The 19,538-nt window shown below is 35.9% G+C and overlaps 1 protein-coding gene across 3 annotated transcripts in view; it reads left to right on the forward strand.

Annotated features, from left to right (window-relative positions):
- Positions 1-19,538, forward strand: part of NBAS (NBAS subunit of NRZ tethering complex) — a 317,777-nt gene that overhangs the window by 103,293 nt on the left and 194,946 nt on the right. For all 3 annotated transcript variants that reach the window (XR_013349722.1, XM_077844073.1, XM_077844072.1), the window contains exon 22: positions 15,364-15,447. Coding sequence is in view for 2 of the 3 variants with exons in the window: in XM_077844073.1 (XP_077700199.1) it covers positions 15,364-15,447 (84 nt within the window). In the remaining variant the exon portion in view is untranslated. The remainder of the gene's footprint in view (positions 1-15,363; positions 15,448-19,538) is intronic.

Genomic DNA, 19,538 nt, shown 5'->3' on the forward strand with positions numbered 1-19,538 from the left:
AAGATAAAATAATTATGGGAAAAATTGGAGCATTGCATTTACTTGTTTGATTCTCAAGAGAAAAATGAAAATGTTTCTTTTCCCTTTAAAATTGAAAAGTTGATTAGTTACCTAATCAAAATTCAATTCCCATATGTGCAGTTTATTTCTGAATTGCTGTGAACAAAGAACAATAAATTGGTTTGTATTTTAGGCTTGGAATAAGTATTTGGCCTTCTGTGGTGAGAGGAGTATAGAGAGTACTTTACAAAACGGGATATATTGGCAGTTCCTGAATCCAAGAATAACCTGATGTTTGGATCAGAAAGGAAAAGCTAATCACCTCAACTGTCTGGGAGCAGGGTCTGGGGCTGGCAGTGGGATAATTGGTTTAATTGTCTTCTGGCACTGTGGGCACGTTAGATCTTGACTCAATTAGTTCTTGTCTTTCTATTTATGTAAAGCAACAAGATGGATTTAGGGCAATTTCTTTGATTAAGAAGGTGGAAATGAATATTTCAGAGTAATTTTTATGGGCTTTGCAAAGTATGATGATACTGATATTTTGTATTTGATACTCTGAGAAGTACTAAGGAAATGAAGGTGTGCTGATTTGTTGATTTCCTCTTTTTTATTTACAAATCAATTTTATGTTTTACATAAAATTCTCACAGCGTGTTGATGGGCAAAACAGAAAAGGGATTGTTATCCTGCTTTCAGGACAAAAAATTTGAGAGGCATTAGTAGAAATATATGCTGAAATAGGGAATCATTTTGAAAATAACTTTAATTGCATGATCGTTTTAGTGTATGTGTAACATTGTCAAATGTTTTTAATGTGGCTTAATGCAGTTCAAAGTTTATAATTTTATTTGAAATTAAGACCTCTTTGAGAGAGTACTTTTTAAAAAACTAATGTACTCTCCTAAAAATCTGTTACTAGATTCAGCATTACTTCCTGGTACCAAATTATATTCTTTTCATAGAGATGAGATTTTTCTTTCAGTATTCATTTTCCTCCAAACTTTAAGTACCCTGCCCAATAATTCTGAACATGTGATCCTTAAGTAGATTATAACATCTTCTGAATGGTTGAATTACCTTAGGGAAATAGTCCCTATAATTCTTCTTGATCACAAAATGTCTTTTCCAGTCAAGATTTCATTAATATGTAAATACTTGTCTGTAACAGCAGTGAATCTCTTTATCACACTATATTTAATTAACATATAAATAACCCTGAGAGACACTTTCCCAATTTCTGATATAGCCAAGCCTGTTTAAATATTGTATTTGTAATAAGAAAAATTCTATTAAGAATCAAATTCATATTTCATACACAAAGTACATACTTACACTACTTTAAAAAATGTTTTGACCTCTTTGTTGACCCAATTTTTAATCCTAAAGGTTTAGATACTATATGTAATAACTGTAGAAAAAAACCTCTATGACATATGTAAATGTTGGGATCACATGACATGGTACTGACATATTTGATGTAGAAGTGGTAGTATGGTAGTACTCTGGGAAGATCAAAGGCTTTTTGTCAAAATCTGAGTGTGTGTCTTGGCCCTGATACTTTGATAGCTGTGTTACCTTTGAGAAGTCCCTTAGCTTCTAAATTTCAATTTCTTCAAGTGTGGGACGGGGACATTGCAGAGGTATTGTGATGATTGAGTAATGTAAGAGCGATCAGTGTCCTCTGTTACTGTTTCTAGCATATCACTGGCGTTCAGTGTACAGCAGTGGTTAAGGTAGCAGAGGGTATGGCTATGGCAGCAGCAGTACCAGTTTTTTTGGTACATGTGGATAAGCATGTCATGTTACAGATATCTTGTAGTTTCAAGTGCATTAAGTAGGCTTGCGAAAGACTGATGAGTAAACAAAATGTAAATGTAGTAGGGAATATCCTTCCCTGCAGATACTGATGCCGTGATTTGCCCATCTGGGACAGCATCCCTTTCTTGATATCAGGTACCTGAGGTTCCAAATTCTTAATGAAGTGGCTGCCTAGTGAACCTTTAGTTTGAATGCAATTTTAAAGTTTTTAGTTTCACTTTGTATTGAATTATATATACAGGAACATGAACAAACTGTAAATGTGTAATTTATACAGTTGGTATATTTGTACAATTGATGTACAGTTTGGTGCATTTGTGAACAAGTTGAAGAACGACATTGTGAGTATCCCTTATACCCTCTCCTATTACCCTCTTGTAGTCACCTCATCTAAGAGAAGCACTATCCTGACTTCTGATGCCAAAACTTAGTTTTGTCTGTGAAAGAAACGGAATGGCTTGTGAGGACTTTTTTACATTAAACTCTGGAAAAGCATAGATAGCTATTCTCAACAGAGATCAGATTTCTTCAAATTGGATACTTTTCTAATGCTGGATGTACATTGATTTTTTTTTTTAATATTTAAAGTGTGTTTCTTATAGACAATATAAGATTGTCTTATATAACAATATAAGATTGTTGATCCTTGAACAAGGTGGGTGTTAGGGGCACTGACTTACTGTGCAGTCAGAAATCCATGTGTGAGTTTTGATTTCTCCAGAGTTTAACTACTAATAGCTAGCTTACTGTTGACCAGAAGTTACCAATAGCATGATCAATTAACATGTATGTTGTATGTATTATATACTATATTCTTACAATAAAGTAAGCTAGGGAAAAGAAAATTTTATTAAAAAATTGTAAGGAAGAGAAAACAGTTATAGTACTGTATTTATCGGAAAAATCTGTGTATAAGTGGACCCACATAGTTCAAACTGGTTTTATTCAAGGATCAGCTGTAATGGAATCTTGCTGTTTAATCTGGCAATCTCTGCCTTTTAATTGTCATGCTCTGGCTATATACATATAATGCATAGTTCAGTATGGCTTAGTTCAAAACTGACATTTTGGTTATTTATCATTTGTTCTATTTATTTATTATTTGCCTTTTTCTCTTTTCCTGCCTCTTTTGAGTTGGCTGTTTTTATAATTCCACTTAATCTCCTTTATTGAATTATTAACTGTATATGTGTGTATGTGTGTGTGTGGTTGCTGTAGTGTTTACAGCATGTATCTTTAGCTTATGGTGGTCTACCTTCAAATAATACAGCAAAACTTCATGTATAATGTAAGAACCTTTCCCCAGTATTTTTCCATTTTTCTCTCTGCTGGCTTTTGAATGATTGTTGACCTATATTCGACTTTTACGTATGTTATGAACTCCACAATACATTTTTTGTCTTTTTTTGCTTTAATCAGTAACTTCTTTAAAAATTAAAAATACACTTTATATTTGCACATGTATTTACTGTTTCCACTGCTGTTCATTGCCTTTTGTAGGTCCAGATTTCTATCTAATACCCATTTTGTTCTGTCTGGAAGGCTTTCTTTGGCACCTCTTTTAGGGCTAGTCTTCTGGCAACACATTCTCTGCTTTTGTTTGCCCAAAGAAGTCTTTATTTTGCCTTTGTTGGGGCAGCCTTTGTTTTGAAAAATACTTTTGCTGAGTACATGATTCTAGGCTGTCACTTTTATCCTTTTAGTCCTTTAGAGGTTGTGCACCTCTGACGTCTTCCATTGTCCTCCATGAGGCTGGTTTCATTCTCACTGTTTGTCTACATCATGTGTCTTAACTTTCTTTGGTTGTTTTTAAATTTTTCTTTATAACTAGTTTTGAGCTCTTGGACTATCATGTGCCTTGATGTGGTTTTCTTCGTGTTTGTTCTCATTGCTGCTTATTGACTTCTTTGGATCTACACCAAATTTAGTAAATTCATGCGTATTATTTCTTCTAATATTTTTTTCTTCTCTCATCTCTCCTCCTTAATACAGTCTTTTCGGGCTACCACTTATATGTGTGCTAGCCACTTGCTCTTGTCTTACAATTCATTTTTTTTTTTCCAGTCTTTTTCTGCTTTTCATTTTGGATTGTTTCTATTACTTTGCAAGTTGACTACTTGCTTCTGTGGTTTCTGCTCTTAATGCCATCTTAATGCTCTTAATGAAAAGTGTTTTCATCTGAGCTGCTGAGTTTTCATTCCTAGGAGTTAGATTTGGACTTAAAAAGTTTTTTCTCTCTCCATATCATGTTATTGGTGTTTCTTGGTCTTGTTTAAGAAATTGGTAATTCTCCTAGTTATAGGCCTTAATTTCCTGCTTTTTTACATACCTGGTATTTTTTATTGGATGCCAGGCATGTAGGTTTGTTCATCTCACCAGATGAGTTCCTATCTCTGTTGTTATGGAATGTACCTGGTCCTTTGTCATAATGCATTATGTAATCACATTGTGTGTGTATGTGTACTATTAGGTTAGCTTCTCTGTGAAGTTGATCTGAATAGATTTCTTAATTTATAATGGGTTAAATTAATCCATAATGGGTTTCCTTAATCTGAAAATTACAGAAAGTGTTCTAGTAATGCAGGTATAGGGCTGTTTATTTGATATTGTGTCTAGTTTGTGAATAATCTGGAACCTATTTTTATTTCAGGGTCAACTCGCTCACCTCTTCCTGAGTACTTCCTTTTATATTAAGGATATAAAAACTTGTTTCTGATTTTGTGAATGAGTGTTTACTGTGTAGTAAGAATCCGTACTAAAACATATTAGACCCATTTTCTTCAATTCTCTAATATTTTTCTTTCTTTCTCTTCCTACAATCTCTAATTTAACTTTGAACTTTATCAACAGTAGAAATGTGTTAGAATTACTTGCGCCACAGATGTTTAGAACATTGTCTTCCCAACCACAGCCTGTGGAATTGACATCAGAGCCTCTCTGTCTACATTTCTGGGATTTTTGTTTCTTTAGTTATGATTGTATGTTAGTCTGCAGTTAATTTGGACTAGATCCAAAGAATTCATGATGGAAAGGCTCTAAACAGACTTGTACAGCAATATCTTAGGGCAAACCCCCTTTTGTCCTGCTTTGTTTATTTAAAGCTTAGGACTTTTCACATCTCTTTGTGCTTATACATGCTCATATACAGCGCAGAGCCACTTGCAGTATACAGTACCTGCAGTGTTGCTGATGGCATGGGTATACTATAGGAGGTTGTACAATCCATTTCAGAAATTTTAAATCAGAAAAATTTGAACAAACCCTAGAGTATATTGTTTAAATCTGTAGCAACAGAGCAAGCAAGCATATTGATCTTGAACTGTAAATACCCTGTGGTTTATCCATCTACCTATCCATTTATCTATCATTAATTATTTATTTAGCGAGGTTTAGGGCAGCCCCGGAGGCACAGCGGTTTAGCGCTGCCTACAGCTCAGGGTGTGATCTTGGAGACCCACGTCGGGCTCCCTGCATGGAGCCTGCTTCTCCCTCTGCCTGAGTCTCTGCCTCTCTCTCTCTCATGAATAAATAAATAAAATCTTAAAACGTATTTAGTGAGGTTTAAATGAATGCCAGGTATTGTATTAAGGATATAAAAATGACTAAAACCTTGAAGGAGCTTACAGTTCAGTAAAGGAGCAAGACACAAATAAATGTACATATCTTATGTGACCTATGATGGGGTTATATCCTGATAAACCCGTTGTTGAAAATGCATTTAATAAACCTAACTTACTGAATATCATAGCTTAGCTTAGCCTACCTTAAACACGTTCATAATGCTAGACTACAGTTTGGGAAAATCATCTAACACAAAGCCTATTTATAATAAAGTGGTGAGCATCTTACGTAATTTATTGAATTACTGAAGTACTGAAAGTGAAAAACAGAATGGTTATATGATTACAGAAGGGTTTTAAGTAAATTGGGTGTTTATCCTCAGTAGTCAGTTGCATGGCTGACTGGAAACTGTGGCGCACTGCTGCTATCCAACATCGTGAGAGAGTATCATACCACATAACACTAGCCCAGGAAAAGAGCAAACTTCAAAATTCAAAGTAGTTTCTACTGAATGCATATTCCTTTCACACCATCATAAAGTAAAACATTGTATATTGAACCATTCTAAGTTGGGGACTGCTGATAATTCTGTGCAGTGACAGCAGTAACAGGAATACATTAAAAGCTTAGTAGTGGGGACGAAAGTCAGGTAACCTTTATTTGGGAACATTACAGAAGGTTTCAATTGTTTTTCCCTCTAAAGATCACTACACTGATTGTTCCAATTAAAGACAACGTTGTAAATATGCATGCCATGAATTAGACTATTTTTCTATCCATTTAGGTGAGGAATATTATATATATTTATATATATTATATATATAAAGTGCTGAATTTATAGTTTTTTAATTATAATTAATGATTTTTAAAAATTATTTTTAAAAATATCAATCCACATTTTTTCCTATTGCCACTATATAACTTGGTTTCTGAAGTGTGTATATATATATATATATATTTTGACAAGTTTAAGAGTTAGAATAACACAATGTATGCTTCCTTTTTAAAAGGTGCTTGCTGAGTAATTACTTCCTTGAATCATTTTGCCGATATTCTTAGGTACTTAGGGTATAAAGTGCCCTCATCTGAATCATTTGTGTACAAATAATCACACCAGTGGTGAGGTAAATGTTGCAAGAGTATCACAGTCTTAGCTATGTAGTCTTAGTTGGCTCATATTTTTTATTTATTGTTCAGATTAAATTTTTTTCTTTTTTTAAGTTGAAATATAGTTGACACACAGTGTTACATTAACTTCAGATTGGTTTCAGCATCAAATTAGTTTCACAACATAGTTTTTTGACAAGTCTATACCTTATGCTGTGCTCACCACAATGGTTATTATCATTTGTCATCATCCAATGCTATTATAGTACAGTTGACAATATTCCTTATGCTGTGCCTTTATTCTTAGGACTTATTCATTCTGAAACTGGAAGCTTCTGTCTCACTACCCTTCACCCATTTTGCTCATCCCCCACCTATCTGCCCTCTGGTGTAACCATCAGTTCTCTGTGTTTATGGGTCTGTTTCTGCCTTTTGTTTCTTTAGTTGTTTGTTTTTTAGATTCCGCATATAAATGAAATCATATGGTGTCTGTCTTTCTCTGTCCAACTTACTTCACTTAGCATAATACCCTCTAAGTCCATCCATGTTGTCACAAATGGCAAGATCTCAGCTTTTTTTTTTTTTTAATGACTAATACTCCGTTGTATAAGTGTACTAGGCATCATCTTTATCCATTCATCCATTGATGGAAATGGGGTTGCTTCCACATCATGGCTATTGTAAATAATGCTGCAGTAAATATAGAGGTGCATGTATCTTTTCAAATTAGTATTTTCATTTTCTTTGTGTAAATACCCAGTAATGGAATTACTGGATCAGATGGTTTTGAGGAATCTCCATATTGTTTTCCATATTAACTACATCAATTTACATTCCTACCAGCAGTGCATGGTGGTCTTTTTTTCTCCACATCCTTGCCAACACTTGTTTGTTATTCCTTGTCTTTTTTATTCTAGCCATTGTGACAGGTATAAGGTGATATCTCATTGTGGTTTTGATTTGCATTTCCCTGATGAATAATTTCTCATGTGTTCAGACTAAGTTTTATATCTTAATTAAATCTTATCTTTTCAGTTCTTAAAGTTTGTTAGTTGTTTTTGAGAGCTCTGATACTAGAATGAAGAGAATATCACTGGATCTGTTCCTGATCATTTGTTTATTCCTGTACTGATTATTTGTTTATTCACTTAGTAAGTCAGGCTCTGGAACCAGGCTGTCTGGGTTAAATCTCAGCTGCAGCTTTTTAGTTGTGTGACTTTGCATGTTAGTAAACATTTCTATGGCACTGTTTTCTCTCCTATAAAATGAGAAACATGATACCTGTTTCTCAGGATTCCTAAATTTATATATGTGTGAATATAATTGCTTAGAGCTTTGTATTTAGGCTCACACATAGGAAGTGGTATGTGTGAAATATCCTTGCAGGGGGGGCACCTAGGGGGTTCAGTCGGTTAGGCAGCTTCCTTTGGCTTGATCTTGAGGTCCTGGGATCAAGCCCCGCATTGTGCTCCCTGCTCAATAGGGAGTCCGTTCTTCCTCTCCTTCTGCTACTCCTGCTTGTGCTCTCCCTCTCTGTCAAATAAATAAATCTTTAAAAAAAAAAGCCCCAAAGTAATGCCCATTCAGTGTAGTTCTTAGAGGCACGAATTTGCGGGGTCTTGATCACACTTCCTGTATCTTGAGATCTGCACAGGCATTGTTTTGCTGTTTTCTTTAGTTATATGAGTAAAAGGAAGATTAAAAAAATTATTCTTTTTTGGGCAGCCTGGGTGGCTCAGCGGTTTAGCGCTGCCTTCAGCCCAGGGCGTGATCTTGGAGACCCGGGATCAAGTCCCATGTTGGGCTCCCTCCATGGAGCCTGCTTCTCCCTCTGCCTGTGTCTCTCCCTCTCTCTGTGTGTATCTTTCATGAATAAATAGATAAAATCTTTAAAAAAATAAATTATTCTTTTCTTCTCTAAACCTCTGATTTAAACTCTTTAGCATTACAACCTTATGTAGGGTCAGGGCTTGTAATGTACATTGATAAAACATTCATAAACATTTTGATACATTTCATTAGCTTTATAGTTGGTAAATCCAGTTGTCATATACTTTTATCTTTGTCCTGGAAGGTTTTGCTGCTTTAATTAATAGACTAAAGGAGATTGGTCAGGGTCTTGTTATCTTTAAGTAATATGAAATAAGGGTTTTGCTGCTATTCAGTCTAAGTAACAGAACGGAGTAAAATTGACTTGATTTCTCTTACGTTACTTCCTTCACGGTGGTTGGCACTGTATTTTTGAGCTTCTCCCATATGAAGTGGTCCTTCCTCATCAGTGTTTAGTTGGCTCGTGAACCTCACATCTTTCAGTATCTTCACATTGAATATGTGTTCTTCCTTACTGAACACATAAGTACACATGGCTACTCTGAAGCTGTAGTTGAGTTTATACTATAAATGAAAGTTAAAATTCACCAGTTTTAATTCACCCGTATTTTCCATAGACAATACTATAAATATGAAAATCATCACAAAAATTAATACAAATAGAAACATTTATAAATATTGTGTGTAATACCTCATGCTGAATATAAAAATTACTACATAAATATTTTGGGGATTTTAAAAAAAATGTCTATTTTAGCTTATTCTTATTAAAATATATGCCATTGAGGTTGGGTTTGAGGATACCTTTCCTCCCCCTTCCCCTCTCAGTAACTTTGCCTGTAGCAAACATAAGTCTTCTTCATTGTTCTGAGACCTTGAGTGCCTCTTCTTCAGAATGAGGGTCCTCTGTCCAAGCAAGGGACAGGTGATGTGGTAGTGTAAGGTCAACTGACCTCTGTAGTCCTCTGTTGCCCCTTGTTTTGTTGACAGCAAACACCTTGGTGAAGAGTAGCCTTTCTTACTTAACTTTTCTGAGAGAATTTCCTTTGAAGTTTGTGGCTTTCCCTTAAACTTTAATGATTTCGCTAACTTGTGCTCAGAAATAATTGAATCATCCTTTGGTTATGGTAAAATATTTATTTTCAAACTTTGTTTTAAGGGTTTGGGAGAGAGATGATGCCTTGTGGATACTGTTGCTTATTTCTCTGTCATAAATCAGTTCATCACTTCTTATTACTGCTTGTTATGTTGGCCAGGTGCCATGTATTCAGGATGGTGTCAGCAGAGTTTATTGTAGTTGTTAGGTATTTGTAAATATAATCATTGATATTATTTATATTATGTTACTATTTATCATAAAATAGATCTTGAAATGTCACCCAGTTACATATATCTTATATTTTACTCTGCATGAAAACCTTCTGCTGATGTTAGGAATAATGATGCTTTTTATGATGTTTGAACATTTATTATATATCAGGTACTACTCTAAAGTCTTTAGGTGTACTACCTTGATTCTCCCCAAATCCAAATGAAGTTAATACTGTTGTTCTTTCTGTGTCACTAATGGGGAAACTAAGGCACAGGCAATTTATTTATTTATTTTTTAATTTTTATTTATTTATGATAGTCACACACACACACACACACAGAGGCAGAGACACAGGCAGAGGGAGAAGCAGGCTCCATGCACCGGGAGCCCGACGTGGGACTCGATCCCGGGTCTCCAGGATTGCGCCCTGGGCCAAAGGCAGGCGCCAAACCGCTGCGCCACCCAGGGATCCCGGCACAGGCAATTTAAATAACTCAATCAAGGTTACACAGCTGTGCACAGTAGCATCTGTCACAGAGGTTGGCTTCCAAGAGCATACTCCTAAGTATAACGGATCAGAATTCAAGAAAATATTTGTCTAGTCTTATCTTCATTTTGGGCAGATAATATTACAGAATTTGTTAAATAGATGAAGCAGCAGGGTCCCAGGGAATAGATGCAGTAGCTGGTGGAGGGGGGAGGAGAATCCAAGTCTTGGAGGTGGTTTTTTTTTTTTTTTTAAGAATTTATTTATTTATTCATGAGAGAGACACACACACAGAGGCAGAGATGTAGACAGAGGGAGAAGCAGGCTCCTTGTAGCCTGAAGTGGGACTTGATCCCAGGACCTGGGGATCACACCTTGAGCCGAAGGCAGATGCTCAACCACTGAGCCTCCCAGGCGTCCCAGTGGAGGTGGTATTTTCACGCTGCTTTCTCTTATACATTGCTAACATCTGAGAATACAGGTTAAGTTTCAAAATAACTTCATAATCTGCTATATTTTCTAAGTCCTGTATTAATAGAAGTGAATCCTGTTGGTCCAGAAGAGAACTCTGAATGATGCCTTAAGATAGTTTTTTTTTCCAACCTGGCATTCTAAATGACAGCTAGCTTTTTGACTGGTTTCCCAAGGAGTTTCAGACCAGTTTGATGTGTTCAGTGATGATAACCACAGTGTAGTTTACATGTGGGCTCAAGTTATTATTATTTCTTGTCCTTTATTTACCAGAACATTTTCTTCTATGCTAAATAATAGAAATAAATATAACTCCACGTCTTAAAACCAGCACATAAAAGGTGGCAATTAGTAGTAACTCACAGTTTATTTTGCCTTTTATTTCCATGGCATAGAACACGAACAAAAGAACTTTTTGTAAGTTTATTCTTGATAAAATTTCTTTGAAATAAAACATTTAAATTTAGTGTGAGAAATAATTGGTGAGAGAATAGTCGAACATAATAGAACTTGAAATATTCATTCTTTTCCTGCTGACAGATAAATGTTACCTTCAGATGAAACCAGCTAAGTTTATTGTTTGGAATAAAACAATGAACAGGATTCTAATATAAAGAATCTTAAAATTAAGCAGCCATTATTTTGCAAAGAGATCATTTAAGTTTACCCTGTGCTTTTTTTTTTTTTAGTGATGCATTTTAAGTTTTACGACTTCTTAAGCCAAGTAGAAACAAGAAATGACAAAGATGAAACAAAGTATATGTAAATGTGTTGTGTTTGTGGAACTTTAGATTTGAAGTGTAACTTTTGCAACTCCCCAAAGTTCCTACAATTCTTTAGAAGAAAGCAGTGTATTTTCTAGGTTTGTTTTTTTTTAAACCAGTTTCACCTAGCCCATTGATTGATTTACATGACCTTAGTTTATTGTGAAGAGAATTAAGTGAAAAAGATTTTTCTCTGAATTTTATTGTATGTGCTATCATTTTGCTTACCTTCTCAAAGAGTAAAGTAGCTAAAATTTGAGCATTTTTAAAAAGGTAATGATTAGTTATTTTCAAGTCTAAAGAATGGTGAGATTTAGGGAAATACGTATTCTGAAATATTTTTCTCACCTGAACTAGAACATGACATGTCCAACTACCCAGATTAGATGTCCACCAGTACTAGCATAGCTTGCTCTTGCATCAGCGTAGTGGTCTATGTTAGGAAAGTATTTGCGTTCTCACTCTAAGATCTGTAGATTCCATATATAGGTACTTTTTGGCATATGTATTTTTATGAACAGATTGTCCCCTTTCATTGCTTTATTCCAATTTTGAATTTCTGTGATACTATGAGAGCACTTTTTGAAAAAAATTGAGGATAGTAAACAGTATTCACTTAAAAATCTTTGTGTTTTCATTTAATAACTCAACTGACACATTGTTTTAGAGTCTGCTAAATGCCAGGCACTATTTTAGTTATTGAGGATATGGCAGTAGAAAAACAAACAAAAATTTTGTCCTCAAGGAATTTATATTTTAGGTACGAAGGAGATCTTGTTTTTGAAATGCAATTATTTGAAGCATGATAAAGAACTTATGGTATTTCTATAGCAAGTATTTTAAACTTGTAAAATTTGTTTTAAAATAGTTTGCAGAAATATTCAGTAAGGAAAGGAAAGAACAGAAAGAAGGTTTTTGATTTTTGCTTTATGTAAGTGTTTGTGATCAGACCTAAGGTCCAGCTGTATTAGGAGAAGTTAGTTTCATCATGTTAGTAATCTACTGGTATTGAGTTTGGTTTTATATTGTACTTTAAATATGCATGTAAGTGGTCCTTATTGGATTGTCTGAATTAAATTTTAGGAAGGCTGAAATGACCCTTTTCTTGCCACCTACAGATTTTGCCTGGTGGCTCTTAGATATGAAGCAAGGCAATGATGAAAATGATAATGGATTTGTGGTTGGGCTAGATTATAGCCCCTGTGCCCTTTCTATAGGTGTGTGCTAGCTAGAAGGCTAAGTTTTGGATTCTAGCTGGTTGTGTTTAAATCTTGGCACTGTCATTTATTACTTTTATGAGGATGGGCAAGTTAACTTGGTCTTCAGTTTTCCCCTTGTAATATGAGGAAGATCTTATTACTAGCTGCATTACATTGGCAGGGCTAAATGAAGTCTTGTATGTTAAATACATTTCATCCTGTCTAGTCCATAGTAGGAGATCATTAAGTGTTAAAGATTATTGTTGCTGATCATTGCAGATATACTAATAGTACAAGTAGTAGCATTACTACATCAGTGGTAATTAGCACATTTGGAAACATTTTAGTTGGGCTTTGCTTTGAAAATGCAGCAAAAAACTTTATTAACCCAGGACTCTTCAGGCCTACCTTTTGGAGTGTACTTCTGAACAGAACTTGTCTTAAAATGTGTTTTGATAAAAATTGGCTTGTTTTCATACCCTGTCTGTTCAGTGAAGCTTAACAAAGTTATATAGCTTTCTAGTCTTTAAATACCAAATGAATATTATTTTGCTGAGGGTCCCACACTACTATTAATCATTTCAGTAATACCTCTTATATTTAATATGTACTTTCTATAGAAAGTACAAATCTCAACTTACATTTTTCTAAAATTCTTTTAGAAAGCATTTTGTGTAGCTATGGAACCGTGTCTGCTTTAATTAGAAAAGGCAGTAATCGTTTGTTCATTTTTTCCCCCCCTTTGTTCCTCAGTTCACTGCTATAATTTATTCTTATGTTGGAAGAGTTTGCATTATCATCATCATCATTGTATCCCCATGTTATCTTTTACTTTCCATTTCAGTAGCCTATGATAAAGTATTAGTTATTGACATGGAGGGAAATAAAATCGTTTTTTATTTGGTGACAAATGAAATAGTGTGATTGTGGCATCCATGCTAAATGATCATCTGTGTGATGCAGGAATTTAAAAATATGAACTCAGAAGCCTTCACAAATGTATATCTGGGACACATTATGCAGGAACATTACATGCTAGCTTCAAAGTGGGTAAAATACTGTATTTATAAAATAGGGTATAATGCATTTCTTCTTGTCTGTATTTAATAGGGAGCTTTGACTTTGGATAAGTTGCACCAGTAATAATCTGGTGGGGATGCTGTTGATTGACCAACAGCACTGCCCCTTCTCAGACCTTTCAGTTTCCACCTTTCTGAAATCACCCAGTGGGCTCCTGTTACCGCTTACATGAGGACTAACCTCTCACATAATATTCAAATGTTTACGAAGGGCTTCTTTTGCAAGGCATGTTACATAATCTTGTAAGAGAAGAAAGTGAAAAATACAACCTGATATAAGAAAGTGCAATCCTTTCCCTGGAGTTCTGGTAAATTTTAGAAAATTGCTACTATTAATACTCAGAAACAGGAGAGAAAATGTTTTATTGAACCATAAAGTAGAGCAATTGGCATTTATTCTTAAAGTTTTTGTCTTCTTAATTCAGGATATTTCAGTTATTGTCGTGGACTTACGGAATATTAGAGCTAAAAGGGACCTTCAAGATAATGTTTGAGGGTTTTGCTTTGGAAAGTCACATGCCAAACACTGCTTGGCTAGATGGGAGGCAGCTGGGTTTCTGGGTTTCCTGTTTCCTAACATGTAGCATGTTGCTCTGCTCTGTTACCATACTCTACAGTCTTTACCTCACTTTTCTTTCTAAATTTATTTTTTAAAGATTTTATTTATTTATTCACGAGAGACACACTCAGAGAGAGAAAGAGAGAGAGAGAGAGGCAGCGACACAGGCAGAGGGAGAAGCAGGCTCCATACAGGGTGCCTGATGCGGGACTCGATCCTGGGATCACGCCCTGGGCCAAAGGCAGGCACTAAACCACTGAGTCACCTGGGGATCCCTCTAAATTTATTCTTTTTTTTAAAAAATTTATTCTTAATTCTATCTAGTCATGCCTTAATTTTTCCGTTTCTTAGTTCTCTTGTTCATCTTTTAGTGATACACTTTCTTTACAGTTTTAATGAGAAATAAATGACATACATCGTGTGTAAGTTGAAGGCATATAGTATGATGGTTTGATCTACATACATTGTGAAATGATTATTGCAATAGGTTCAGCTAACGTCCGTCATCTCCTATAGATAAAATATAAAAGGAAGAAAGTGAAAACAAAAAGTTTTCTTTGTGATGATGACTCCTAGAATTTCCTGATCTAATAGTTTTTCCGTATATTATGTGGCGGGGTTAATTATAGTCATTGTGTACATTACATCCCTAGTATTATTTATCTTATAACTGGAAATCTATACCTCTTGATCATTTACTGTTATTTTTAGCCCGCAAAATCATTTCTTCCCCCTAATAATTACCTATCCTCCAGGTCTTTGCTGTCATATGTGGTAGCCACTATTTAAATGTTAATTAAATTTATTTGGCTATTTAAATTTTAATTAACATTGAAATTAAAATTAAAGTTCTCCTAGCCATATTTCAAGTGCTTCATACATGTGTATATAGCCACTGGTTACTATAGTGGATAGTGTAGTTCTAGAACATTTCTGTGATCACAGGAAGTTAAACTTCTTTATATTCTTTTTTTTATGATTGAAGAGAAATCAATAATTTGGTATTTTCTGTTTACATATTGTGTATAGCATATATCATGTACCACTTAATATACCATAAACAGGAATGGAGATTAAAGTTTATAAAAATAATTTTTGCATCATATTTCTTATGTAGCCAGTCACTGAGCTAATGTGTATTTTAAATGCTTATGTATTGTTTTTTCATTTAAGTTATAATGGAGACGCCTTGGTGCTCATTCCTTGGAATGAACACAAACACCGAGATAAAGATTGGTGCGAGGAGCTGGAGTGCAGGTAAGGATCAGCCAGTGCGAGGGACCTTCATTTCTCCGGGATGGGTGAGTACAGGGCTTGACAGAGATGGGTGTGTGGTAGGTGACCATGCGACCATGTGCTTGATAGTGGTCCCTGATTTAGGGACTTTGCATGGAGTTGTTTTAAGCACTTGACTTGATTTTATTCAGTTACATTACAGTCTTTTAAATGGAAGAATATTAAATTCTACAAAGTTAAATATTCTAAAAAAATGATCCTGATGCAGCACCTCTTTCCTTTTTAAAGTATTGCCTTTTAGTCTTTGAAACATAGAAATTTAGTTTTCACAGCTGTAGTTATGGTGTGCACACAATTTTGTTCTTGATTCAGTTTGAATTTTTATTTTTGTGAGACTTAACCTTAGAAATCCTCAGAATGTGGAGTCCGAGGGGGTGGGAGATGAGGTGTGGGGCTGAAAGCACTTGAATTCCCTTATTCCTCACTCCTCAAAGTCAGGTAGATGTTCCTTCACCATCTCTCCTTTCATATTTCTCCTCCATGAAATCAGAGATTTATTTTTTGGATTCATGAATTGAGGCAGAGAACCTTTATATTGATCCAGAAATCCTTCAGATTCCTAGGCATTAGGCACAGCATAGGGTGGGGGTGGAGTGCTGGAGTTGAAAATCGGAGCATTTGGTGAAAATCTAGGTCGAAGCTTGGGTTCCCTGCCACCTTCTAGCTCCTAGAGCGTAGGCATATTCCCCAAGTAGAAGTTTGGAGATTTCTTTCCTGGAGAAATGGAGTAGCCTCTGAGAAGAGGCCTCTAGATACTGACATGTTGTCCCAAAAGATTAGTGCATTACCAGGTCACAGTGAAGTCAGCAAATCAACAAGTCCTGCCATAGCTACTGGGCTTCCTGGACATCTGAGGATTGGGGCCAGCAATCAGAACAAGTGGAAAGGAAAGGGAAAACAAACAGAAAATGGAACTGAAAGTCAGAGACCACACAAAAAGAAAACTTCAAAAATTAATATTGGCCAGGAGATAAGAGAAGATACTCAGTTGTGAAGTTACAAAAGGATTTTATAAAATAGGAACAGAGAACTATGAGAACTTTGGGACCTAAAAAGTATGATCGTTGGTGTCTAAAAATTACAAGGGTTGAAAGATTAAAGCAAAGAACTTTCCCAGAAAGTAAAATAAAAATATAGAGTTAAAGAGACAGATAAAAATATATTCAAATTACAGGCATTCTATAAGGAGAAGGCATATATAATAAAAGGGAGGAAATTTATAAGAAATATTTCAAGCCTATTATTTAGAATTGAAGGGCTATGAGTTTACAGATTGAAATGCCCACTGCACTAAAGCATACCATCAAGACCTTCCAGAATATCAGGAATGCAGTCTACCAGAGAGAAAAACATTCTACATAAAAGGAAGTTTGAATTAGAATGACCTCAGATATCTCCAGAACAGCAAGAGAAGAAGCTAGAAGCAAAACTTCTAGTGGAAAATATTTTTTGAACAAGATTCTTAAATCTAGCTAAAATCATCAAGTGTGAGGTTAATCATGTAAGGTTTGGTAAAATTTACCACCCGTAAATGAGTATATCTCATTTCAGGAAGCCATAAAAGATGTGTTTTATTAAAATGAGGGAGTCAATTGAAAAAAAGCTGCTAGATTCAGGACTGGGCTCTAACATGGGCAGTGGCAACAGGAGGGCCCAGGATGACAGCTGTGTTCTTGTCGGGTGAGCAAGCATCCAGCACAGATTGTGGAAAGGGTGTGGATGGCTTCAAGAGCCAAGGTCTTTTGAAAAATCTTAAAAATGGAACAGGAATATTACCTGTTATATTTTGACTATTTAGGGAAAAACTTTTATATTTTGCTATTAATGCATTTTTTTAGAGAATTTGGAAAACCTAGCAATGGATGGATGTGAGTAAATGGGTGGGATAGGAGCACAATTGGTCTTTATTAACTCCAGAAAATGAAAAATTGTTCAAAAGAACAATAGTTACAATAATGTACCACTTGGATCAGGACAGGATAGTATTCACATAATCAAAATAATGCAAATAATTAGTGGTTTAAACTAAATTGTGATATATCCACAGAGGGAGGAGAGGGTTTAGGAGAAGTGGATGGTTATGGTTTAAGACAGCTGAGTAGCGCATAGAATAGATAAATCAGAAAGAGTCCCAAGCATATCCTGTCTAGATGCAGAGAGGAAAATCCAGGAAGACTGCTAAAAGATGTGAACATGGCACAGAGCGTGGCAAAGATGGTGGCAGTGTGGATTTTGTATGGAATTGTTGGCTTTTCATTTGATTTGACTTTTCACAGTTTTGGATTTTTGAACCTATGTATATGACTGATAAGTGATGAATAAAGGCCATAAGCAGTAGCGTTATCATTGCAAGTGACATTTGGAAGCTCTCTTAACGTAAGTGGTAACATTGGCCGTTTCATTTTGTTGTGTCTTGGATACTGAGATAAGGAGTAACTCTTAGGTACATTTTTTTACTCCATGACGTTTTAGCATAATGGCAGTTGATGTCCTTGCTGTGGTTTCGCTGGTTCCTTTTTAAAAATTGTTTTTATTATTTTATTTTATTTTATTTTATTTTATTTTATTTTATTTTATTTTTTATTATTTTTTTAATAATAAATTCATTTTTATTGGTGTTCAATTTGCCAACATACAGAATAACACCCAGTGCTCATCCCGTCAAGTGCCCCCCTCAGTGCCCGTCACCCATTCACCCCCACCCCTCGCCCTCCTCCCCTTCCACCACCCCTAGTTCGTTTCCCAGAGTTAGGGGTCTCTATGTTCTGTCTCCCTTTCTGATATTTCCTACCCATTTCTTCTCCCTTCCCTTCTATTCCCTTTCACTATTATTTATATTCCCCAAATGAATGAGAACATATAATTGTTTTTAGGGGCATCTGGGTGGTGCAGTTCATTGGGCATCTGGCTCTTGGTTTCCACTCAGGTTGTGATCTCAGGGTCATGAGATTGAGCCCCACATCAGGCTCTGTGCCCGGCACAGAGTCTGCTGGAAATTCTCTCCCCCTCTGTCCTCCCACTTGTACTCTCTCTCTCTCTCAAATAAGTAAATCTTTAAAAGTTGTTTTTAATTTACTTTTCATTGTTTTAATCAAAGTTGTATATACTTGCAGGTAGATTAAAGAGTTACAATTTTCTACCTTGTTAAAAAAGACAAAAAGAAGCAAAACCCAAACCCACAGTCCATTGTTCCCCTCTTCTCATTTCCTGCTCTCCAGAAGCAATTGCTTTTAATTCTTTCAGATGATAGTTTAGGTATTAACTCCGTATCTGTAACAACTGTGTAGCTACTAGATGTTTGGCCATTAGCTGTGGACTTTGCAGAGTGGAGGGGATTGTGAGCTTGTACCTCCTGTGTGTGTGGCATCCTCCTCCCCTGCCATTTCAGGGGAGTTTCAGGAGACAGTGGAGCTTAAATGCATGGTATTTGTCAGCCATATTTAATTAGAAGTCATCACTTAGCAGTTGTAATGAGAGGTTGAAGAAATAGGGAAACTGAAGGTGGTGGGAGGTCAGGGCCAGGGGCTGGGGCGGTAGGCAGAGGTGTGGGGAGACTGTTGATGGTGAAACCTCTCATTTCCAGATGGGCTTTTGAGAGAACAGCAGGGGCAGAGCACTGACCCATCCATCCCACACTTCCCAGTTCCCCACAGCCTGCGCCTTTGTGTGATTCTAAGTAGATGAAAGGCATGAGGGCATTTCCTCTCAGACCAAGTGCAGCAAGCCGAAATGTAAGTAGAGCTTGCTGTGCCAGAACTCCTGAAACTAAAAATGAAAAGTCCGGAAGAAAAGTTTGACAGAGGAAAAGATGCTTTTGAAGATCGTACAGATTTTCTGTATTACCGGACATATCCTGTTGCTTACTCATTTAATTGGGGTCTTTCATCTGCTAGACACAAGAATACCAGAGGAAGAAAGGCAGATGCAGTCCCTGGACTCATGAAGTTTATAATCTGGCAGGAAAAAGAGTCCTGCTGTAAATGACTAACGTGGTGAGTGCTAGGAAGGACCAGGGTAGGGGGGAGGATTGCTGGGAGCACATCATAGGGACA

This window comes from Canis aureus, chromosome 12, assembly GCF_053574225.1.
Source record: "Canis aureus isolate CA01 chromosome 12, VMU_Caureus_v.1.0, whole genome shotgun sequence".
Lineage (NCBI taxonomy): Eukaryota > Metazoa > Chordata > Mammalia > Carnivora > Canidae > Canis > Canis aureus.